Source organism: Carassius gibelio, chromosome A4 (genome assembly GCF_023724105.1).
Source record: "Carassius gibelio isolate Cgi1373 ecotype wild population from Czech Republic chromosome A4, carGib1.2-hapl.c, whole genome shotgun sequence".
Lineage (NCBI taxonomy): Eukaryota > Metazoa > Chordata > Actinopteri > Cypriniformes > Cyprinidae > Carassius > Carassius gibelio.
In genome coordinates, this window is record NC_068374.1 from 5,991,707 (window position 1) to 6,018,054 (window position 26,348).

The window sequence follows — 26,348 nt, forward strand, 5'->3', positions numbered from 1 at the left end:
TGTTTTTACATGACATGACTTAAACAATTATCTAAATAGCTGGCAATTAAAGTTCTGTCGATTAACTAATGTACTAGCTATACTTTTATAAACTGTTGAGTACCTTAATTTATATTCTTCATATTGTTTGTGTGGAAAACTTTGTGAAGTAAATAGTAACTAAAGCAGTTTTCTGAATAGAAAATACAGAAGTAAAAATACCAGTATTTTGTACCTAATTACAGTACTTTTGTAAATGTACTTATTCACGACCAGGTCCACCACTGAAGGATTTAACTGGCATATTAAGTTCACACAACAGACAATTCCATTAAATGGGTTTATTAAAGTTGTGCATATGCAAGACATTTCTTTATACAGTTTTACAGGATGTAAGTGAAAAATGTTTGGATTTGTCTGTCTGTATTTACATGTAGATATAGAAAACATAAAGTATGCTATAACTACAAATAACTACAAAATAATATGGGTACATGCATATGCATATTGCAAACAAATATAAATCCAAATATATTATGGAAATAAAAAAAAGCATTAGTATTATACTTGTTACAATTACACACAGACTGCCATTGAATCTTCATTACATTTTTCCATGCAAATATGACAATTAATTATTTAAAGCAGCAATAAGCAGTTTTGGTCTGAAACCAGCAAACTCAAATGTTAGAAGAGATAAATAAAACAATGTTTTTCTATTTTTTTTTTTCCTTTTATAAAAATACAGACTCTACACAAACTTTCCTGTAGATACTTTGGTACAGCTATTTAAAAACAAAGGCAAGATTTTTTTGTACAAATCTCCAGTTCCTCTGTGTTGTTTGGCAGCAGTCTTTAGGTGTCTTCCTCAGATTCAGGGCTGGTGAACCCATTGTCATCCCACTCCTCAATGTCCTCCTGTATGGAAAGAAAATCACATTCCATAGTGGCTATACTGCTGTATGCTTTAACAGCCTGTTGGTGTTGACTTCTAAGTGAGTGACCCCTCCGACTGAGGACACTGTTGAGCCCATGTGTAGCGTCCTCTGTCAGGTCACTGAAACCTGTAGAGGAATTGTGGAAAAAAATAGAAAGAGAAATATGAGACATAAAACAATACATGACATTTGTAACTATTTTTGCTTTTTACAATGCTGAATTTGCAACTCCAACATTATTTTTTAGTCATTATATTTACAACTTTAACATTGTGCACACTGGTGCCAAATAGCTGGTCAGCTTAGTGTCTGATCACAACTCAATGTATAGAGCTCCCTGGAGATATATATCTATATCTTTATTATCTTTATTTATATATCTATTTATTATAAATTAATTCATGACACTAAAATCTAAAGATACTGTACATACTGCTGGTTTTGATGCGCTCCAAAGTCTGTCCTCTAAGTGACTCGACTTCTTGCACTTGCTTCAGAAGGTACTTGATGTGCTGAGACATCTCCTTTACCAGGATGCTCTGCTCCTCCTCCAAGCGTTTCAGCAGCATTACCTGGTCGAAGATAGATCTCTTCAACCTGAACGTGTTGCCTTTGGTTGGGGAAAGGAATGGAACAGTGGACAAAGGAATGTTTATTATTATATTATATAAGTATAACAGAATTATGTTATTTCTGAAAAATCTTTTTAGTGACAGCATTGGTTCTGTAGAATATAAACAATTAAAAAAATATGAATAAAAGTAACAATAATATAATTTGGATGGAGAGCTTGTGAAATTGTGATGGTCAAGCATTTTATTTGCATTTACTACAGCAGAATAACATGGTGTTGATGTCACCATTCAAATGTTTATGCTCCATGATAAATATTTCCATATTTTCGTATTCATGATATTTTTTATTTCAATGTATCATCTCATTCCTGTGTTGTTGCATGACAAGTAACAAAAAGGACAATGGTAAACTAGCAATTCATACATATACCATCTTTGTGTCTCTCCCATGGTAGGATGTATCCCTCTGTCAGACTGCAAGCTAATTCCTCGTCAATCGGATCTCCTTCCACTACGGTGTTGTATTGCAAGACCTTTTCGCGAAGCTTCTTCTTCAACTCTGTCATTTTCTTTTTCTTTCTTTGTCTTGCCTGGTTGCTATCTGCAAATCGAAACGAAAAGAAAACTGTGCCATAATCCCAGAATATTATTGTTTTTTGAAGTGTTATTAACTTAAATAACTTGATTTGACAACAAACCATGTAAACGATACAGATCTTTCTTCTTGCGCAAAAGGGTTACAGTGATGTTCTCAATGTCAGCCCTTAGCTCTTCAGTACAACCTGTAGTGTAGACTCTCTCTAAATAGGTGAAACAAAACAGTTGAACAAGAGACAATTAGTGACATTTTCAAAATATAGCCACCTTTTATTATTTGTATAAGGTACAGTCATTAACAGGTGTGTGTGTGTGTGTGTGTGTGTGTGTGTGTGTGTGTGTGTGCATATATACACACACTCTATATACATAGTGTACTGTTTTACCTGTAACTGCCCATTGTCTGACATCACACACCCACTGCTGTATTGTCTCCTGATCAAGGTTGTGCTCCTTCTTGATTTTGCTAAGGCTGGCAGCTTCCAGTTTTGCCCTCTCTGTGATCTTTTAAAAAGAAAAAAAAGTCAGAAAAAAAGCTCTACGCACCACTACAATGCAAAAAACCACAAATTTTACTTGAGCTTTTGGTACAAGACATTCATCAGAACAGGTGTTACATTAAATAACACATTAAATATCTGTGTATACTACCAAGCAGACTTGTAAATAGGAGAAAAATGTCTGTAAAACAGTGAGGTTACAATCTTAGAAGGTAACTGACCAATCCTAAACACTACCCTCCCCTCAGTTACAAGATTATTATCCAAATAGTCACATATTTATTTTATTAAACAATTAATCAACAAATAGTTTCAGATCTAGCTGTAGATGGTGCACTGAGAGAAACGGGCAGTGCTTAGGATCTCAATTATAATTTACCCTTACTTTGACATATCTGTGGGCTAACACTTGATGAAGGTTGTCCCTCTTTCTTCTGTTCCAACCCATGGCCTGTCGCGTTAGCATGTTCACTCTTCCTAATGAAAACAATGCACCCACAAGCCAAAAAGTATGATTTCACAACCAAAAGACAAAAAGAGAAACCCAACAGACATGCCTAAACCCTATCACTAAAAGTTAGTTGAACGGGTAATTACCTTGAAGTAATACAATGATAACTTTCGTAAGAACAGAACAGAGAAACTTTGTTTTTTAATTCCCTGTAAAAACACTATTAAGTATTTATTATTATTTATTTAGGCTATGACAGCGTGAAGTATAATGGCAACACTAACCAGCCTTTGTCATGTATTTTGTGACAAGTGCTGCCCTGGAGAGAAAGCTGTTCACCTATAAAGAAAATAATACAATAAAATTTTGGTCTCCATTACATAAAAATATTACCTACACACCATAGATCCTCTGGTTGTGGTTTAACAGAAAAAATGTGTGCTATATTATCCTAGGAATCTGGGACCCCTTACGCATGCATGAACAACTGAACTGCCTATTATTTATTTTAACTCATACATAAAGGATGTACTTTAACCCTCACACCAGGCTTGTTACTTAGATGACAAATAAGTACCTTTTGGTGTTATGGATTCTATTAAGACTCTTTGAAGCCATAGTTAAAATACTGAAAATAATACCATACCTGCTCTACATCTTCTCCCACCGTGTTTCCTGCTCCATCCTGGCTTCTGCCACCCCATCTCACCTGTAACACAGAGTGAGAAGCATTATGTAGCAGTACTTCAGAAGTTTTTATATAACATCATCCAATCAGGCATAACATGCACAAATGTAAAAATAATCCTTTGCATTGAAGATTGCTAGAATGTTATATCTACATTAATGCATACAATTATCTCTAAAACATCTCATGACACAATCTTTTTATTTTGCGGAGGAAAACAAAATCCATGTCCTACAAAAGCAGCTGAAAAGCAGTTGGTGAAAGATAACACACAGCATCCTTTATTATCCGACCCATTATTATTTCCCTATAGCTACAGCCATACCAGACAAAGTTACTGCATGTACCTCGCATTTTGCTGTATGGGCTTTGGCATGCATGACGCTCAGAAATGGCCTCATTTCCGTCAATGGCAGAAGCTCTGGTAAACCCTCTGCTACTTTGTTAAGGTAGGGCACCTAAAAAGCAGGAGCAGCATTATGTGAGTGTAACAAAGATCCATTTTTAATTGAAATCTAAAATCACTGTAAAGCTGAGAAACAAGACAATTTAATCATGGAGTTTGATTTGCAATATGACAATGTGGATTACCTGCATGTAACATCCATACAGAAGAAGGTAACATTTGCCTTCTTTGACATCTCTCTTTGAAGAAACATTGGGTAAGCAAATATTTCTCCACGGTAATGGTTCAGTCCTCGTAAGAGAAACCCATGTCTGATAAATCAGAAGAAAATCTAGTGGTTAGACTCTCTCCTAAACTTTCGTCTGTCATAAACTTAAGAATCGGGTTTGATTTTCTGCGTTTTTCAGTAGCATTCACTTTGACTGGTGTTTTGACAATTCAGAGCCACAGAATCATGAATATGAAAAAACGCATGTGAAAATTTCGGACTTGGTGTGCAAGGACCTTAAGACTTGGATTACCATTAAAACTCAAATATCAGACTCAAAAATCATACACAAGCTCATACATACCTGCAAACTGCAACTTGAATGCCCTCCTCGTCTATCTGAGCACCAGACTTTTTTGACATCTCTCTGCCAGCGGTGAACTTGGCAGTACCGCACACAGCACTTTCATTTGCCTATAAAGTCAGTTTATAACACATTTTAAGATACATAAAAACACAAAATATCTGTATAAACAAGTATTATAAAAAATATTTAAAAAAATAAATCAAATGTTCATACACTTCTCATGTTGCCTCTGGCGAGGTCAACAAAGGTAGCAACTTCCTCGTCCTTGGCCAAGAACAAGCCCTCGTATATGGGTGGCTCCTCAGTCCTGTCCATGATAAGATAAAATGCGTCAGTAATAAAAATCAAAAGTACAACATTTACTATTTGTTAAAATGTAAGTTATGATCACTCAAAGACAACCCGCAGAGCTACTATTTGTGTAAGACAAGTCTAAAATAAACTTCTGAAAAATACCTATACCTACCCTTTTGACTTGCTGAAGCGGTAATGTTTTCGGTTCCCATCAGAGCAGACAGCCAACATGTCTGGATAACATGCTGGACACTCAAAATGATGGACCTGGCACATATCCTCTTCTTTGTATTGACAGAAGGTAAACTCAAAAAAGCTTCGCTGAAATGTATCAGCACAGATACTACCTGTCTGTATATTAAGAAATGATCGGGTTAGGATTTTTTGAATTAATGCCCACAATTAAATATTAGGTATAAAGTAATATAATTTTGTTTGTTATACGTTTCAGTGATATTCAGGCAGATTTACCCTTCCAGCTTGAACAGATCTGTGCTCCAACATTTTCAGGAAGGCCTGCCTGGACATGGCTGGTGCCGTCACCTTCATATGTTCAGACGAGGTGAAGACATCAAACTTGTACAGGGTCTGGCAGCTGGTGCTAGCTGGCCAGTACCGATAAATGAGCAGGTCTTTCAACTCGGGAGTCCACTCTGCAGAGCATGATGAACAGGATTTCCGTGGCAAGCAGACATCGTATCGTCCTGTGAACAAGTAAATATGCTGTAGTAAAGACTAAAATCATTTCAGTAATCAAACTGCAACAGATTGCCTTCTATACAGAGATACAAATTTATGATATATTAGCTATTTGACATGGCATTTGGGCAACGCTTTGCTAGTTCTAGTACAATAAGGCACAAAAAAGAGGGCTTTCAGAACAACATACCATTGATGGTGACCACAGAAATATGCTTCCCTGGAGTGATTGTGAAGTCATGTGTGCATTCACAAATTGACCTTGGTGCAGGAACAGGCAGTTGACATACTGCAAAACAGAAAGAAGTTATGAAGGCCATATTTACAGCTTTTCCTCAGTCCCTTAGATGCATTTCTCAAAACGCTAAGCTCATTTTCAAAACAGTGCTTTAAAACACAACCATTAATCAAAACTGGCCACACCACTATACCAACTGTAATTGTCACTATGTAAATGCTTAGACACATTTATTAAGATGCAATTGACTTAGCTGGTCAAAGATATGCTGGTCAGAACTGTCAAAACCAATCATACTTTTGTTATTCAGCTACTAAATTTCACACTTGCAGAAAAAAATGTCTAAGCCATTTAGAAACACTGTTAAATATAAACGTGCCAATCTACAAAAACATTTGGGGAATTACACTATAAGTATGAGACAATTTGATATAATAATAATTTTAACATACTTTGTTCACAAAACTGAGGCTGGCCATTTTCATTCAGCACCACAGCAGTTGTAGGGGGAATGGGCTCAAGAAATCCATGGAACACAGCCTCTCTGTCATGGAAGATATTTCTCTTGTGAGCCTCCATGTCACAGGTAGCACAGAGGTACTCCATGTCCAGTGGTACACAGTCCAGGCACCTAATCACAGCTTCTACAGCACAGCATCTGTGACAATTTTGGACGGATACTCTCTCGGCTGAGAGCTTTGCATCAAAAAGCATAGGCCTAGCAGTTTTCATTCTCACATCTGTGAGAAGCTGCCTTTGTTCCCAAGCAGAAACCATTCTGTCTGTTCCCTCCGGAACCTGGTCTGCAGTTATAGTGTCCCTTAACTCTTGGAGTCTTGTTTCTAAAAAAACAAAAATATACATTCACTTGTCCTTAAAAGGTCTGTACTCATGATTATGATCACACACGAGTATATATCACAAGTATATATCAGGGAACACATGTTAGGTAAAAACTGTTAGCCTGAATGCACTGTAAGTCACTCTGGATAAAAGCGTCTGCTAAATGCATACATTTAATTAAATTTAATATATCAGTTATACTGTGAGTCTGTAATGGAACTGACCAAACATAATGCTTGATTATAATTAAATAAATGGTGGGAATTGGAAAAACTGTAGTGGACTGTTACTACTGTACCACTCAGTATCCTCACCAAGACTTGCCAACTCTTGATCTTCTATCTGAAGGCCTTCCTCATGCACTGGATCCCTTCTTCTGGATTGAGAAGCAGCTGCAGAGACAGTCATTTTACTTCAATATAATCATAACTGATCAATATAACATGAAACCAATTCATTTCAAAATGAAAATATTGGAGTGGAGGCAGGGGAACTAAGCAAAAGGTATTAAAACACAACACAAGTAAGGATTATCAGTCACATGCTCTTCAAATATCTTATACTTTAGTGAGAAAAATTTTCACAAACATTGCAACACCATTTTTTCAAAGTAGTATTTGACTCTCATTTTATAATACGTGTAACCACCAAAACACTATTTAATGAATTATCTTTATTCTTTGATACAGTAATCGTGTTTTAGTAAAGAACAAACCTGATGCAGAGCAGTGTGTTTCCCGACGTTTCTCACGCCTGCCTGTGACCAGTGGATTAGTGAGGGATCTCTTCCTGCTTTTTCTCATTTTTCTTTGGGGAAAGGCAGGGTTTTTCTTGGCCATGGCAGCCTATATATTTGCAGAGCACTTATACCAGCAGCACTTATAATTGTGCATTATTCAGTAGTTGCATAAAAGGGTCTTACTAACCCTTTTCGTCACTATAAACAGCAATAGCAATTAGTATTTTCAGACTTAGGTATTTGCTTCTCATGACAAGCCTTACCCTGGCATCATGGAGATAAGCATCACTAATCAATGCTGCCATGTGGATCCTGGCATCATTGGGATCATCAAAGACCCTGACGTCAGAATTTAGGGACATCACATACAAATAGAAACAATACACAAAAAAAAAAAAAAAAAAAAAAAACAAGATGAAGAAATAGAGAAAGAGAGTGATCGAAAGAGACAAGTGAGAAAGAGAGAGAGAGAGAGAGAGAGAGAGTGTGGCTCTTAAAAGTGCCGTTGTTTTGATTTGTGTGCGTGTGTGTATATATGTGTGTGTTGGTGAAGGCAAAAAGTGTTGCAATAAAGCTGTAAAACAGGAAAAAGCAAAAGATTATTAGAATAGCCTTTGTAGTAAATGAGCATTTCTTAATTGTTAGGACAGAGTAAATATAAATATTAATCAATCACAACCACTACGCACAAATATCATATCAAAATACAAATCAATCCTTACCGTACAAATGTCAGATTTGTACCACAGTCACTTGACACAAGCAAGTACATACACAAATCTATTTTTATTTAGGCCTACAAATAATGGAAACAGTGGTCTTTTTCTGTCCTGTTGCGTAAAATGCTTCTCAGAATATCCACTGCTCTGTCTTCTCAATGTCACACATAACTAAAGTAACAATTACCCTCAATTATGTCATGATGATTTCAGTGTCTTCTGAAATGGCAAAGTCTTACAAAAGTATGGCACCATAGTGTTACAGGTTATTCTATCTATATCTCTCTATTTAATTGTGCATTGATTATATCAGGTATATGACATTAAGTCGCACTGAGCAGTCAAATCCTCTGGAAAGACTCCAGGTCCACTTTTTTATTCCAGTCCATCCCTGATTCTGGTAATTCCCCTTAGTTACACTTCTGACATTTACTTCGCACTTTGAATAAAACATTAACCACTGCAACAACTCGTTGTTAATTGTTGTCTTCACAACACATGGACAAATACATGAGTTTAAACTGATTTTGGTAGCAGTGGTTAGCAGTGCCACAATCCAGCTGTGCCGGGAACAGCTGTCATTTGGCTGGATAGCGGCGGGTAGCCGTGTAAATGAGAATGCAACAGTAACAAATTCAACCTAATCTCCAGGGTTGACTACAACTAAAGAAATAACAGCAAAGGTGTTGCGTGCTTTTTAACAAACAAACAAACACCCATTGAGTTGAGATACTTACTGTAGTCAATTGGCGGGTGAAATGAGTGGTAAAAGTGATTATGGGTAAGAAGCGTGGGTCACGGTGCGTAACGTGACGTACCGTTGCCGCGGTAACCACTGAAAGTTTTCTGATTCGTAAGAATAATTATTAATAATATTCGATGCTATGACAGAAAATTCATTTGAAAATCATAAATTATCGTAAAGGGTTTAATAACGTAAAGGGAACAATCTATTTAACACTGCCTCGGGCAATTCTTTAAAACTACTCCATCTATAAATCGATAGTTAAATAACAAATAATTTACTGTTATTTAGACAACAAAAATAGCAACAAATTCAATATAATAAATTATAAAAGGAGGACGTTTCCTAAACTAGAAAACAACATTTACCGCCGCCCACTGTGTGACGTTGTTGAACCAGGGAATCCGTGTCTCCACCACGACAAATTAGCTTCATTGACTTTGTATGTGTGTTGTTTCCGTGGTCCCGACACGTAATTTCAACACATTCCGTGCCACCACCACGTATATCGGGATTAAGGGCTCGTGTTCATTTCACGCATTTCTTTGAGATCAGGTTGAATTAAATCAATGCACTGTTTTAAAAGTAGAACATATGTTGATCATTAAGACAGTTGGTCAGTGAGCTAATCAGTCATGACGGATTGGTTGTTCCTACAAAGCATGAGAGCTTTAAATAGAGGACAGGATTGAATCTACTATTGTTTGGTGTGATTGTGTGAGACAGGCATCTTGTCAGGTAATGTTAAATTATATTTACAAAATATTTTAATCTACACAGGGGTCAAAAGTTTTATGTAAATGAATAAAAAACCCTTAGACTATTCTCATTCTCTCTTAGACTACTCTTTAATTCAGGAATGCTTTGTTCTCTATAGGGCCACAGCCTTTTAACCCACCTGAGCCAGCTAATGGAGTTATTTAGGCTTCTTTGAAAAGTGCATTGTGTGTCTGTGTGGGCATGTTTTTGTGACCCATCAGGACACAACTTTTGTATAATTACATGGGTATGACACGTGTAACGAGGAAAGGGTGTCTTATGAGGACATCAACCATGTCCTCATTTTTCAAAATGCCTTTAAATCATACAGAACTTTTCTTATTTTCTTTTTAAGTAAAATTGCACAGTTTTCTGCTCTGGTTAGTTAGAATATACCATTTATATACCATTTATACAGCACATAAACCATTGTGCCTATGGGATATACCCACTTCACAAAAACACTCGTGTGTCTGAGCAGGGATGGCTCTAAACTCTACAGGGTTGTGACACTTTGGGAATTAAGTTTGATATCCTTGCTCTTGTTGCTTGTGAGCACATCTTGGATTCTTTTGTCAAACCATCCACGTTTGTACACAGTTTGCTGCTTTTTGAATAGTATGCATTGTTTGTAATCTAGTTGTCATGTTAAGATCTTTATTTTGTTCATTGTACTAAAGTATTTTTTTTAAAGCTCTACTGCAGGAGTGGGACTGCAACACTCGTGTGGTGGTGTTTGATATACAGCACCACAATGTCTTTGAGTGTGTGGAGAAAGACAGGCAAGTGACAATTTTTTTTAGGTTTCTCATTAAACCTGAATGGAAAGAATAAGTGATATGTTGGGAGTAATACATTTAAAACAGTATGCATTTAGCAGACTTATCCAACACAACTTACAGTGCATTCGGGTAATTATTATTATTTTTTTTTAACCCAACATGTGTTACCTTGGAATCGAACCCACAACCTTGTGCTGTTAACACAATGTTCTACCACTTGAGCCACAGGAACACTAGTACATACTAATACTTGCTGTTTTAAGACCACAGGATGTCATTCTTGTTCCCAGTAGTATGTGTATGTTTTGGCTGTAACTAATGGATACCTGTTCTGTCAAGAATTAGCATTAACATTGTCTCTGACATGACAGACAGTGTTACTGTAGAATTTATTCATCCATAATGGTTGTCAAGTGAAATAACAACTTGAGGGTTTTTTTTTTACTTACAGGAGTCCTGTGAAACTAACTGGAATCACATTGAAGCCATCGTTTCAACATTCAGGAAAAGACGATATAATTGTAAACAGCTACAGCAAGAATTCAATCATCCAACAGTTGTCATTTGCTTTTGATGATGGTCTGAGAGCCACTAGTGAAACCAGAACCCTAATTGAACTTGCCAGTGATGTCAGGGAGTATCAGAGGGTAACTTTTACTTTTTTTTTTTCTTGCTGAAAAGTTTAAAGTTTTGCAGATGTTAGTTAAAGTAGGGGATATGAGGTTTATCCCTGAATTTACTGAGGTCTGTGTTAAGGAATGAGCATTTGAAACAGTTTTAATAGTCACAGGTGACCATCCAAGTCAAGATACTCTCTCTCTGCTTTGAGAAGCAGACCCTGACTCAAAGTCACAAGCAAGTAATGAGGAAGACCTGTCAAGTAGCTGACAAGACTTCCAGCATGGCTTTAAGCGTGTGGTGTGATAGCCAGGTTGATGTTGGAAAGTGGTACGAGTTACAGAACGTGTCAGTCCCGCAGTTTGACATGAAGCCATGCATTTTGAGCACTTTGCAGACTGAGATCAAGGTTCTGCCTGACTTGGGTAACTGCTTTCAGAGCGATGAACATGCCATTATCACCATTGAGGGAGACATAGTTGACACTGAAATCAAAGTTAGTCACTTATGTCCAAAACTGCACAAAATGGATGCAGTAAACACAACCACTCATATGAATAGTTGCATTAAATGTGACAATTGTTGTCGTTTTACAAAATGCAAGTCCAATTTAAATGGCCATGTATCAATTGAGGTAAATGGAGTTCACAAGAAGATCATAATGGATGATGGCCATGTCCGTGAGGTCTTAAATTTGTCTGAAAAATTCAGAGATACAACCGATGACCTGGCAACCAAAGTCTTAAGTCATGACTTAAGACTTTTCTTTTCTCTGAAGAAAATAATTTAAGTTGTCTTTCAGAGATGTTTTTTTTGGGGGGTGGGGGGCTTTTAAGGGGAGCTGTTGAGTTGTTTCACTATGCTTTTTAATTTTCTTCTACCCCCCCCCCCCCCCCCCCCCCTTTTATGAACGTGATCTATGCTTTAAATACTGCTTTAATAAAGCCTGTTTGAGTTCCATTTCCTAAGTTTGACTTCTCGTGACTGAAGTTCACAATCACTTGTTTAACTTAAATGTAGGTTTGAAACTTTCTTTTTTAATAAAGAGCATCTTTAACCGTTGCACTTAAACGAAGCAACAAAAAAAAAATGGTACAGCTATTAATACTTATGCTGTTATGCCTTCAGAGACTCTGGGTTCTTATTTATTTATTTTTTGGTAAATTAAAGTTGGTGGCTTGTTAGCTTAACTCCATGTTTAATTGGAGTAAATGTGCCATACAGTTTTTTTTTTATTACCTTGGGCTGGGTGTGGGACTAATATTATTGAAGGTTCTTAAATCCTATTAATGATCCTGCTATACAGTATATCTATAAAAAGTGAAATACAGAAGGTGTTCTATTGTTACATATGTTATAGATGACGCTAGTGCTGAAAAGCCTATTTTACCTTTTTTCTTTATATACTATGGAGTAAAGGGTTCCAGAGGTCAGAGGCAGCCAAAGAATACAGTATGAGAATGAGAAGGGCCATATCAGGCCCTTAAATGTGAGAGTGGAATTCACATACAGCACAGTCACTATAATGAAGATCTGTTTTAATAGAAAAAGGAACACAGAGCAAGCACTGACTTGCATGCTAAACAAGGATATTCATTAAGTGTAGTGCAGAACAAGTACAGCAGAAAAGGGAGGTACATTTAAAAAAACAGCTAATTTCAGAAGAAGAGAAGTTCAACATTTAGAAGATCAGATGAGAAGGACCATTTCTGATTCAAGACACACAGAAATTCCAGTGTCTGGAACAGAAGCACAACACAAACTACCCTGGATTCAAGCCCATGACCTCTCGAGTTTGGGACCAGTGCCATAGCCAAGTGCGCCACATTAGTTGACACACATTTGACAAGCCACAGAACAGAGGTTAAGGTGTGAGAATGATCTCTCAAAAGCCTGAAGTAGCATTTTAGCCAGATAAGCATGCTAAGCTAAAAAATGCTAACATTGCTCAAAGTTAATCAGATAGCTAAAGAGACTCATTAGAGTGAATAGAAACGTGTTAGCATGTTAGCTAATTAGCATGCTAAGCTAACCTACATAAATCAACTAGCACAGGCACAGTCAACTTCGGAGCTGTACATGTCGGGAACGGGAATGAATATCAAAAATCTGTTCAGTCATTTCTGTCAGGCCCGGTCTGAAGTTCATCTGATGAAAGTTTGAACAAAATTGAACAAGATTTCAGGGAGGAGTAGCAAAAAAACAGTTTTTCATTCAATTCAATATGGCGGACAGACGCCATGTTGGAAAATGACAAATGAGACATCATCAGATTCGGCATAACCAAAGGAACAAAATGACATGAAAATAAGAAAAAATGACCAACGATTTCAAAAGTTATAAGGAGTTTTGTAAGAATCGTTATATCTCTTGAACACTAGGTAATGCTGTCTTCAAACTTCTGGTGTACCTTGGGACATGGTGTTGATGATGCCTACCGATTTTTGTGAAGATTTGTCAAGTAGTTCAAAAGATATAGCAATTTATGACAAAATTCAAAATGGCGCACGGGTGGTCTTGACAAAATTGACATCCACAGATTCGAAATTATCTAAAGAATCCTTAGACACCAAGATAATAATTTTCTGATGAATTGTTCAGAAGTTATAAGCAAAAAAGTGCATTTTTGTTATCTCAACACCCATAGGTGGCGCTGTTCCCAACTTTGGCATGGACCCTCAAATCATGGTGTAGATGAAGTGTATCAAGTTTGGTTTCGATTGATCAAAGTTTGGTTGAGATACAGCATCTCAACCGATTTTAGGTCAACTTCATTAAGATCACAATTTAATAACTTTTGAACAAAGATGAATATCAAAAATCTATTCAGTCATTTTTATGCGGCTCAGTCCAAAGATCATCTGAGCCAAATTTCAGAAGAATTGGATCAATTTTGAAGGAGGAGTAGCGTTTAGACGGAATACTGTACTTTTCAAAATGGCCGCTACTGTAATGGGCGGAGTCTTAATGTAAGGTATGGAATGGAATCTCCATGAAGAGACAAAATAGATGTACTTAGTTTTAAGATAAGTAGTTTAGTTTTTACTTAGTTTTAAGTTTTATTTTCATAGAATTAGTGGTTCAAGAGTTATTAACATTTGAATTTTGAATTTTTGGACTGCTGGTGGCGCTATAGAGTTGGGCCTAGAGACCCCAAATTTGGTCAGATCACTAATAATGGCCATGTCTACAGGTGTGCCAAATTTCAGCATTTTCCCATGTTCCCTTCATAGGGCTGCCATAGACCCCCATTGGAGAAGAAGAATAATAATAATAAAACATACAGATACAATAGGGGCTACAGCCCTTTGGGCTTGGCCCCTAATAATATAATAATAATAAAGAATAGCGTTTTCCTTACTCAAAACGAAAATAAAAAAAATAGATCTAACGCTTAGTCACAGCCAATACAGCATCATCTTCTCTAGATTTTGGCAAAATGTAAGCTACTTAAAAAATAAAAAATCTATCAACACTCTAAAGACATCAAAGTATTTTTAAGATATTTAAAAATGTTTGCTGCATTGTAAAAAAAAAAAAAAAAGTTAAGTTGGGGCTCACATCGCATGTTAAAAGCCCTATTACTTTCCGAAATAATGAAGGCTCAAATGCCCGTAGTCTAAAGCAAAATGTTTAACTATGTTACTAATGTTATTAGTTTCTCTCCAAAACAAATCCTCTAAAGTTTAGGCTATGAAAACGTTAATCCAAAACCAGATTACCGTATTTTCTGGACTATAAGTCGCACTTTTTCATAGTTTGGCTGGTCCTGCAATTTATAGTCAGGTGCGACTTATTTATCAAAATTAATTTGACATGAACTGAGAGAAATGAACCAAGAGAAAACATTACCGTCTACAGCCGCGAGAGGGCGCTCTATGCTGCTCACTGTGCTCAGTGCACCTATATCCTACACTGAGCAGCATAGAGCGCCCTCTCACGGCTGTAGACGGTAATGTTTTCTCTTGGTTCTAAATAAATGCGATATATGTTATATATATATGTTATGTTATATATTATATATGTTTTTTTCCTCATCATGACGTATTTTTGGACTGATGTGACTTATACTCAGGTGCGATTTATAGTCCGAAAAATACGGTAATCTAAGGTGAAGCTGATACCACATTTGGCACAAATCCAAATGTTTCCATGTTCCCGACATATCTGGATGCTAAAATGTTATTTATTATATAGTGTTAGTACTTTCAATTATCATTACTTAAAATAATCTTGTCTGTAAACAGTTAATAATTGGTTAAGGAGCGTCGGTTAGGAAAAATAACTGAAATTAACATCCCTAGTCAGAAACGTCATAGTGCAAAGAATTTAGAATAATAGTTAGACTACTGTATAATAAGTAATGCTGTATATGCGTCCGAAAGTTGGACTCCAAATTTCATTCTAATAATTATTTTGAGGTTAATATAGCAAATGAAAACTGTTCAGCTTCTGGGAAATTTGAGAAGCTCTTCTAGGCCATTTTAGTTCCCCTCACTCCACAACAAATCATTTCAATTAACAGTATTTAAAAAAGAACAAGAATTTAAAATATAAGAAGCTATAGCAATATTAACGAAAAACCAAAACTAATTAATTTAGGCTAAAACAAAACTGAAACCAGTGTTGGGTCTCTCACAAAATAAAATGTTTCCGTATTTGGGATGTATTTGGATGACAAATGATTATAAAAATAGCCTAGTGTTTATTATAACCTAATGTTTTTAAACATTTTGTGACTGCATTATGTATATTTTTTAATTATATACATACATATACGTAACTTATTTTAACCATGCAGCAAACCTTTTTAAATATTTTGATAATTTACTGAAAATAAATAAATTACTTGTTAAACCGTTTAACTCAGCAACTGGTGACTGAACGAATCAGCAGAGCTTGTACGAGCTTTTGGCATCGTTGAATCTTTCTCAGACATTTTCAAATGTCGGAATTGGTAAGCGCATCTATCTGTGCATGATGGTGGCCAGTGACTCCGGCGAGCGGAGCTTCTCAAAGTTGGGAATAATTAAAGGAGAGCTGCGGGCCTCAGTTGGGCAGGAAAGGCTTGTGATGAGTTCACAGCTGAGCGGACATTTCACTCGTTGGCTTCAGGATCACATTTGCATATTGTCACAGTGCGTCTGGTCTGTGTATCACTGGGTGTCCACTAGAGGTCTCACTTCCCCTTATCGTCACTGTTCATTGTTTTCAGATGTTTCCACTTTCATCGTTCGTACATGTCTTTAAATACCTGGGTTGTTTCTGTCCTTGTTACGGAGTCCTTGTTTAATATCTTAGCGTTATACATGTCCGTCATACTCTTGCCCTTGTCTTGCTTTGCCTTGCCCTGTGTTCGTGTTGTTAATGGAGATGATGATTTTGCAATTATACTGTCTTGATTAATGCTTAATTTGCTATAAACAGATGTACTGTAACCTAAGTAGTAATAATGCTTTTGCTTAAGTACAAAGATGTTACCCTGTGATTAATGCTATATGGAAAATGTATTGTGTAATTTCACTTACATTAAGAAAACTGCTTACTTGCATGAAATGTATGTAGTGACTGATTTAGAGTAGAAACACTTATGTATTAGAAATAGTTTTTATGATAAATGGACAATATAGTATTTAAGGTGTATTTCACCGACTGTTAAAGAGGAAAAGGGCTAAAGCAATGCGACATAAACAACTGAAAGCCTCGGCAGAGGAGTTGGCAGCACTCCAGGTGATGACATCAGAAGAACCAGCGTTCGACGTCTGTGTATAAAAGACTGAGAGAGAGACTCGACCGACGGATACTGAACAAGCACAGTATCCCTCGACGCCTGATACCAGCTGATTATACCTTGATTTTGTAACTTTACTATTGTACTTTGATATAACTTTTGTTAATTTTAATAAAACTTGTATTTTATTATTGACAAGTTATGGTCTGCAAGAGTAGTAATTTAAGAGCCGTAAGCAAGAACTGACCACAGGGAAGTCTACTGAGCAAGATGTAAGTATTTTTGAAATGCTTATAGTTTTGTCCAGGGTCGACTTTCCTTACCTACCTGAGAATAATAAAGAAATAGGTAAAAGGTGTATAGATAAAGAAGACACCATAAAACATGGCGCCCAACGTGCTTTAATTGTCTAATTACTGGCCAGAATTAGACAATTGAGCGCTTGGCTAATAGAGTAAGCGTAGTTTACTATTATAAATTACTACATAAAAGACGACTAAGCAGTGAAAAAGCCCAGAAAGGGTGGAAATAGACGAAACACCCAGAAAGGGTGGACCAGTATTTGCGAATACAGCCCAGAAAGGGTAAAAGCTTACTGTTATGAATACAGCCCAGAAAGGGTAGAAGCTTACTGTTAAATAGCCCAGAAAGGGTAGAAGCTTACTGTTAAATAGCCCAGAAAGGGTAGAAGCTTACTGTTATGAATACAGCCCAGAAAGGGTAGAAGCTTACTGTTAAATAGCCCAGAAAGGGTAGAAGCTTACTGTTATGAATACAGCCCAGAAAGGGTAGAAGCTTACTGTTAAATAGCCCAGAAAGGGTAGAAGCTTAATGTTAAATAGCCCAGAAAGGGTAGAAGCTTACTGTTATGAATACAGCCCAGAAAGGGTAGAAGCTTACTGTTATGAATACAGCCCAGAAAGGGTAGAAGCTTACTGTTATGAATACAGCCCAGAAAGGGTAGAAGCTTACTGTTAAATAGCCCAGAAAGGGCAGCCCAGAAAGGGTTAAATGTGCACATAAGAAATAAAGAGTGAAGATAACAGTAACAGGCCTATAACAAGGCGAAAGAAACTGCTAAGTAGAGTCATATTAAAGAGGCTAAGCTATGGCAGCAAAAGCTAAAGAAAAATCCAGCAATATCTTTATTCAAGAATATACATGAGGCGATTCTCATGTATTAGGATGGCAGAAACTAGCCTTACAGGCAGAGACATCCGTCCAGGTAATGGACCCAGGAGAATTACTACTTTGGCTTCCCACCAAGGAGGGGCTGCAGTTAGGAAACTTCACAGAAAGTGTAGTGGGTCTAGCAGTATTGCGATGGATGCAAGAACTAGCAAAAAATGAAAGCTGTACAATACAATTGCAGTGCAAAACTCCAGAGGAAAAAAATATAATCAAAACTATTAGCAAAAAAGATGAAGGCATAATAGAACTTTATGACATGTGCGGTAACGCGTTAAAAAGAGAAAAAGGACACTTGACAGACATGTTAAGAGTTAAAAGATACCAAATCGGTATTAACAATTTCGAACAAGCGGAAGAAATCCGATTGACGATACCAATAATTGAAGATGAGGAACAAAATAGTGTTATTATCATTGCTCATAGAAACACCCTAATACCAGAATGATACGAGCTACAAATAGGCAGAATAAGACTACTTATTAGAGACAGTTTAATCGAAAGAATTGAAGAGGGCGTTGTAATACTAAATGGAAATAAACAAATATTAACTGGCTCTGGAATAGCTGGGTCAATTTTCAATGAATTAGGTAAACAGGCATTACAGGAGATTGTAAGTATGAGAGCCTATAGCTCGGAACGCAACACACAGCGACAGTGAGAATAACCTCTGGCCGTCCGCAGCGGAATTATGTAGCATATACAGTAATGACTGATTACAGAGATGAATTCTGTAGTGCAGAACGTTCCTGGTTAGAGGCCAGGATATTAACAACAACAGCAGTAATAAAAGAAACACTACACAGACAAGAAATTAAATACATATGACTTTAATGGAAACAGGACAATTTAAACACCCGGTTAATTCAGTATTAGAAGGCATACTATTGGGAATTACAGATATGTCACAGGAAGGTCAATTGACCATAAATGTATTATTGACTAACATAAATCAGGATGAACTTGGAAAAATTATTGAGAAAAGGGAGGACAACAACCAGCCAGGATTCTCTCAGCCGTCGGGAATGGTCCTGCAGGGGACAGAAAAAAACAACAGCAACAGCGTCAGGCAGAGTCTGAAGATGAATCCGAGGTGTCGGAGTTGTATACGACTCAGACAGGTCAGATTCTTCACTATATTTTGAAGATAATTTTGAAGAGAAGTGAAAGTAGAGAAACAGAATATATTTACAAAGAATCTAGACTGCGGAATAAAAGAAGAGGCCAGATGGAATAACAAAGTGACAAACTAATTAATAGAAAAATAGTTAAAGAACTGGAAAAAGCCTAGTTCAATCAGAAATAAAAAATCTGGAAAAAGTAATAGAAATATTAAAATGGGCGGAAGTAATAGGACTGAAGGACAGAATTAATTAGGATAGTGATGGTCAGGTCGCAAAGCAAGGACAAACAGTCAGGATCGGCGAGCAACTCCTAGATTTACAACTTCTTACAGACAATTGAAGTTGTACAGTAACTCCACAAGAAACTGAAGAAAACCAGAATAGTGTACATGCGAAATTGCTGGAATTACAATTAACAGAAGCAGTTAGAAAACAGGTAGGAAATAAGAAGTCGCACGAAGACCAGAGTGAATATACAGAACATATAGCCTAATGAAAGCGGCTGAGAATGTGCAGCTGAGCCGAGATGCTGCTACGGGGTTAGTGCAGACCAGTACAGGTCAACCCATAGCTTATCCTCATAGGGTTTGGATAAGTTGAGGAATTTGACAGGTATAGACGATAAAATTAAAGAATGGACAAAAACCCTCATTAATGCCCGGAAAAGAGCATATAACTTTATTAGAAATTTGGCTTTCTATAGAACAGGAGATCCCTAATGCTGACAAAGTTCCGTTGCTGAGGCATGTAGGCGTAATTTAGTTACCCTGCTGAATAATGCGACTAGAGAAAAACAGAAGAAAAACTAGCTGAGTATGATCTTGGTACAAAACGTTAAAACCATGAGGAAATTTACATCGCAAACTAAACAAGCTTAAGGGTTACAGTTTAAAAATAATTATAATAACAATAAATTCCAAAGGCCAGAAAGATTTAAAAATAAATAATAATAATAATAAAATACATAAATAAATATGAAGCAGGATATTACGGTGAAACAAGGAAGGTTAACCAGTTCACTGGAAATAGACAGACGTCTCAGACAGAAAAAAAAGGAAACCTGTATGCACAGGGAGGGAGAAAACTTCACAGAAGTGAAAAATGGGAAAATATGACCCCCGCAGAACGAACTAATATAATTGAAGACCTTAAGAATAAAAATCAAAACGGAAAAAAGATTAGGAGGACTAAGGTAAATCAAAAGATGGAAAAACGCTCTAAATTGAATGACGAGGAAACATGTAAAACTAAGACATAAAGCGAGTCAACTCTGATACAGAATGAAGGTTAGCTGGCCAGTTGAAACAGAGACTGTGTGACCCAAAAGTTAAAGAAGAAAATGAAAATGTATATGTTAATATTCATGGAACAGAGTACTATTTGATTGACACATGCATGAATGTCTGTCTCAACTGAGCTTTTAGAGATAAATAGTACGATACAGGTACAAACAAATGACGGACAAGTTAAAATGGAAAAAAACAGGCGAATTACTATGATTAGAAGTTCTGAAAATTTATTAGCAGCAAAAGATCTGAAAAAGGTTTTAAGATTAAAGCCGGTTAATTATGAGCAAGAATTAAGAAGAATCTGAAATGAAATTAAAGGTTCACAATGGGCTAAGGACCAGTTAATGTCAGAGCTATGTAAAACTTCATATGTACGGAGCAAAAATGACTGCGGCAAAGTAAATGATACGTTTGCACATGTTATTGAGAGTGGAATTCATAAACCACAAAGGAAATACCCAATGAATAAAAACGGAATGGCTGAACTAACTTTAACCATAAAAGAGCTTGAAGAACAGGGAATTATAAAACAAGTTAAAGGAGCTATTACTAACTGGCCAATCCAGTTAGCTGTGAAACCGAACGGGACATATAGATTTCTTACAAACTTTGAGACTTTGAATCGTTTAACAAGACTGGATAAACGTTATGTAATTAACGCATGAGATACAGTTGAAAAAATACGAGATGGACGGTTTTATTAGAAAATTGTTTTGGCCAATGGATTCTACTCGATTACTCTAGCCGAAGAAAGTCAGGAAAAAACTGCTTTTACTGTAAACAACAAACATTATGTTTACCGACGTTTGTTGATGGGTTATTAAAACTCGCCTATAACTTTTCAATTGGTAAGGTGTGAAATTCTGAAAGATTTAGACATTGAACTTTATATAGACAACATATTAATTGTGTCAAATGGAGAAATAAACCTTGTAACAGAATTGTTGAAACGACTTGCGGAGGCAGATTTGAAAATAAATATAAAAAAAGAGACAATTAATGACTGATATAGTCGAATTTTGGGGATTTTGGGTTTCAGCATGTAACAGAGGGGTTACTTAGTCAATGAAAGTCAGAGTAAATCAACTTGAGACCCCAAAAACAGTTAGACAGAGCCAGCAAACAATGGGGTTACATACGTTATGTTAGAGACTTAATCCCTGGCTTTAGCAGATGTCTAAACTTATTTATGAGATTATCAAAGGTGGACAATTGAAATGGACAAAAAAACTGAAGAATCGTTGATAGAAATTAAAACAGCTATATTAAACTCAGGACAGCTGGAAGGAAGAAATGATGAGAAAAATTTAGAGGCTGACTTGGAAACAGACGAAACAGGTTACCAATTAATAGTAAGAGAAAAGAAAAGTAACATACCTGGTAAAATTATGACTGGAAGCTGGGAGATCCAAGAACTTAAATTTACTGGTGTGAAGAAGCAGCTGGCAGCACTTAGAAAACGATATTTCCGAGTTGAAAGGCCTGGCAAGGGGCCAAATAATATTTGTTAACATGAAAACAGCAGTATTAGCTCATCTCTCCAAAACAATGTAAAGGATGACCGTGCGCTTAATAGCTGATGGCAGAGATGGGAAAGTATGCTTCTAGATCCAGATATGAAAATCAGACAAAAAGAACTTAAAAAATGACAGAAAAAGAAATTAGAGCTTTATAAAAATACAGTTGTTTTCACAGATGGCTCAAAAACGGCCACTGACGAGGAAGCTCACTGGGCTTTTGATTCTGAAACAGAGCAACAAGGTCATAGCTTCAAATGAGGGAGTAGTGCAAGGCACAGGACAGTACGCAGAGCTCATGGCAGTGTTCCAGGCTTTGAAAACACTGAAAAACTTGGATATTTACAGGCCATAATAGTGACGGATTGCAGTTGCAACAGGAATTACTGACAATTTGCAAATCTGGAATGACAACGGTTACACCAAGTCAAAAGGTAAGCAAATTGAACACGCAACATTTTGGCAAGAGATACAAAAAATAATAAGTGATTTTGATGTTACAGTGATACATCAGCCAGGATATTCCTAGGCAGACAAAGGAAATAATGAAGTTGATAAATTAGCGTGCATGAGACGAATAGTAGTGATTAAATAAACAGAAAGAAACGTAATACAGAAAATACATGACCAAATTATGCACCCAAGTGTAAATTTAGTTTGCAAAGTTTTGACAGATTATAAAATACATATTTCTAACTTGAGACAGAAATAGAGAAACGTAAGATTAAATTGTGAACAGTGCATGCATAAAGGCTATAATAAAACAATACGAAGTGATTTTGGAGGTTTTATACCAGACAGAGTTAACCAGGAATAATCTTTGGACATCGCTGGACCTTTGATCCCGAGGTCTAAAGATGGTAATAAATATCTATTGATGGTAGTAGATGGCTTTACGGGACGAATTTTGGGAAAGCCTTTAAAAGAGACAAAAGCAAATGCAATTATTAAAGATGTCAATAAATTACTGGTAGCTTGGGGCCGGCCAGAAAATAATTAGGTGTGACAACGGCACAGATTTTATAGGAAAACAGTTTGAAGACTTTGTAACTGAAAAACATATAAGTTTAATTAAAGCTATAAGATATTGCCCAGAGTCAAAGGCAATAGCTGAGAGACATATAGGGATTCTAAAAAGCTGGAAACGGGCCAATTGTAATCATGATAGATGGGATGAATATATGGAAGATTTAATGTTTTATATTAATCTTACAGAGATCAAACGTCAAAAGACCAGCCAGAAGACTTTTGCCGAGTAGGAGATCACGTCTGGATCAGGTTAGACAATAAACATAAAAATAAACCGTTTAAAGATTTAATTACTAAGAAGGATAAAATAATTAAAATAGTTGATAAACACACGGTGGAATTAGAAGATAATGGCCTCTGGAGTAAGAGGAATTTGGTCTTGGTTAAAAACCAAGCACAAGGAAATTGAATTCAAACAGGAAGATTATCAACGAGATAAGGATGAGCTCGTAAAATTGGTAGAGATCAATAATCAGAGAGGGGTGATTAGAATTGAAACTAATCTAATGACAAGAAGTGATGCTAATTATATAGCGAAGGATATTGAGCACGAAAAAGCCAGACAGTCAGGTAGATTGCATAAATCTGTTAAATTGACGTGTGATATAGCATATTCTGGGGGTGTGTGTGCTATTTGCGGTAGTTTTGCAGAATACATTTGGTGGGAAGGGCCAGCGGTAAGTAAGCCCAAATCCAGGGAGGAATTAAAAAATAGTAAACCCCAAACTATGCCTAAAATACAGAGAGATCAATATTACAAAACTCCTGGAGGAATAAAGGCAGCCTTGTGTGTTCTCTGCCAAGAATGTAGAATTAGTTTCCCTAAACTTGAAGTGATAATGACACAGCGGCTTGGAGAAAGTCAAACCGTTTGTGATTGTCTGTGGACAGGTAATAAGTGGATTAAATGTGATGGATGTCTTGATGACATTAAATACCATAAATTGCTGGTACATGGCAGACATAAAGTTTGGTCTTGTAACAAGACCTTTGTTGATTTCTCTAGTAAAGGCAAAATTGAAGGTTCAAGATTGCAAGTTGATAACATGACTTATCAACAACAGCTGGGATCAGGCGTTGATTATCTATGGTCATACCGTATTAAAAGAAATATGGATGACATTCAAAGTAAATGGCTCCCGTTGACCCCAAAGGTCTGGGAACGGAGCTGGAGTGCTTGAAAACTTGCTTTGACGTGAAGGTCAAAGCATGCCGGCCAGATAAGGGAACTGGAATTATCTGGTCTGTAGGCACCGTTGCCAAAACACTATTATAAAGTAATATAGGTGAGTGAATAATGGCACCTAGAATTGATTTTTTGAGACGAGGAGAATCTGATGACTCAAATAGCAATGTGCGTTGCCATTTTAACTAATTTCAACTAATAGTGCAAAGAAGCAGAGTTCTGTGTCCTATTGCATTATGGAGACAGAACAGCCAGCAAGCTGCTGTATTATCTCCGGGCAAGAAGCCAATTATGGAGGGGTTACAGCAGTCTTGTCTGAATTAAACTAATGTTAAAAGTTGTTTTAAACATGACCACCACTTCTGAACCACAAATTCTAGCATGTGCAGTTGACATTGAATTGGCACACGATTAAGTAGTGAGTAAATTGACAAAAGGTTCGGAAGGGGGGTGGTTTGAATTATTGTGTTATTATTTTTATTTTTCTCTCAGGAATGATGAAATTACAAGACTTAGACGAGAGAGAGAAATGGGCCAGGAAAATACAACGCTGGCGACAAGCCTGTATACCACAACCTTGTTTGACGGTATTATTAGTATAACAGGGGTTGTGATTTTAACTGGAATTTGGCCAATAATTGATTTCACTACAAAATTGATTGTGGTTGAGGAGATTACTGTTAAAGAAGTTTCCCACTTTACTATAGTGTAATTTTTTTTTTCAGGATCATGTGAGCTAAAAACATTGGAAGAATGTAGCCAATGTGAGGAAATAATAATAATAAAAAAAAATATATATATATATATATATATACAGTGGGGAAAGATACATTAGTGAAATGTAGAATAAGGTCAAGCCCATGTAACATTACACGGATAAAGAGAATTTGGATTTGGCACCGCCTGCAGCATATACTCTATATTGGACCTAGAGAGACATTAGGGTGTTACACGAGCAACACTGAGGACAGTGTTAAGCCAAATAAAGAAACCCAGATTACTGCAACTAAATAAAAAGATAGAGGTTCCCAATGTGTAAAATATGGGTTGTATGATCCTAAAAGTGCATTCCAAAGAAACTGTGAAAAATATTATAATGACAATAAATATACAATGTGTGAAACTACAAAAAATTATGGGATCCATTTGCATGGATATATTGGTTTATATATTGACATAGGTTAATATTAATATATTAATATATTATTATACATTAATATTGGTTAGGTGAAACTACTGAATGAATTAGTGTATATTCAAAAGGATTGAGAACTCTTGTGGGAAAATGTGCTTAATGAAAATGGAACTGAAAGGGATCAAATGATAATACAATTCATTTGTATTATTTATTATTTATTTATTTGGTGATACAGGAACTAATATTAGAGCATTACTGTGAAAAGCATTAAAGCCCAAAAATTTAGATGAAAAACAGAGAATCTCATGATGGGATGAGTATAAAAGATAAAAATAAAAATATTAAATATAAAAATACCGGGCTAAGCACTTACTATCCTTTTCCTGTAGTTTGGATGAGATTTCAGGTAAAGGATAGCAGATTATTTTGTTCTATTTCTAAGGAAATCCCAGAATACCATAATGTTATGACTATATCAGCACCTAATCACAAAATGTAAATTAATATTAGTGGCATGCTAGATGTCAAAAAGGTTTTGACCATTGACAGAAGCTTATGGACTGTTTATTACTTTACAGGAAGACAAGGCTTATTTAAATATGCCTTTAGATAGTTATTTTAGAAGATTGGATATTAATTAAGGAATTAATTGGATGTTGGCTTAAGGATTCATGTCGTATAAGCCCACATAAATGGATAATAGAGAGAATTATGCTGAAGAAGATACAGGGAAATGTATGACTCCGTACCCATTGTATTGGACAGTAGTTATACCACAATATATGAAATTACATGCAGGATACAGACAATGGATAATTGATACTGTATGTTATTTTACTAGTAGGAGCTTTCATTGGGATTTTGATTTTGTGAGAACTAAAGGGCCTTGGAGGACTGATAAGAAGTTTATTAAAAATCTGTTATTCTACAGTCGTTAATATTATCTTGCAGGTGGTTGGGCTTAGTAGGAGTAGAGATAAAGAGGACAAACAAGTGCTCAT

The 26,348-nt window shown here is 36.2% G+C and overlaps 2 protein-coding genes and 1 long non-coding RNA gene across 3 annotated transcripts; all 3 read right to left on the reverse strand.

Moving 5' to 3' along the window:
• Positions 1–305: 305 nt before the first annotated feature.
• On the reverse strand, positions 306–3,589 carry LOC127968196 (uncharacterized). Its single transcript, XM_052569212.1, has 7 exons — positions 3,325–3,589; positions 2,975–3,066; positions 2,476–2,593; positions 2,191–2,292; positions 1,923–2,093; positions 1,351–1,527; positions 306–1,043 (listed from the first exon to the last, which is right to left on the reverse strand). Exons 1-7 carry the CDS (start codon positions 3,335–3,337, stop codon positions 835–837), a joined length of 882 nt encoding a protein of 293 aa, XP_052425172.1. The 5' UTR covers positions 3,338–3,589; the 3' UTR covers positions 306–834.
• Positions 3,590–4,916: 1,327 nt separating this feature from the next.
• On the reverse strand, positions 4,917–9,353 carry LOC127981329 (uncharacterized). The gene is made up of 8 exons (XM_052585493.1): positions 7,786–9,353; positions 7,499–7,628; positions 7,098–7,175; positions 6,393–6,782; positions 5,893–5,991; positions 5,475–5,707; positions 5,176–5,354; positions 4,917–5,016 (listed from the first exon to the last, which is right to left on the reverse strand). The coding sequence occupies exons 1-8, from the start codon at positions 7,882–7,884 to the stop codon at positions 4,917–4,919; spliced, it is 1,308 nt and encodes a 435-aa protein (XP_052441453.1). The 5' UTR covers positions 7,885–9,353.
• A 9,525-nt stretch (positions 9,354–18,878) lies between these two features.
• On the reverse strand, positions 18,879–22,335 carry LOC127968610 (uncharacterized). Its single transcript, XR_008156028.1, has 2 exons — positions 21,855–22,335; positions 18,879–19,095 (listed from the first exon to the last, which is right to left on the reverse strand). It is a non-coding gene; the product is annotated as an uncharacterized LOC127968610 (long non-coding RNA).
• Between the last annotated feature and the right edge of the window lie 4,013 nt (positions 22,336–26,348).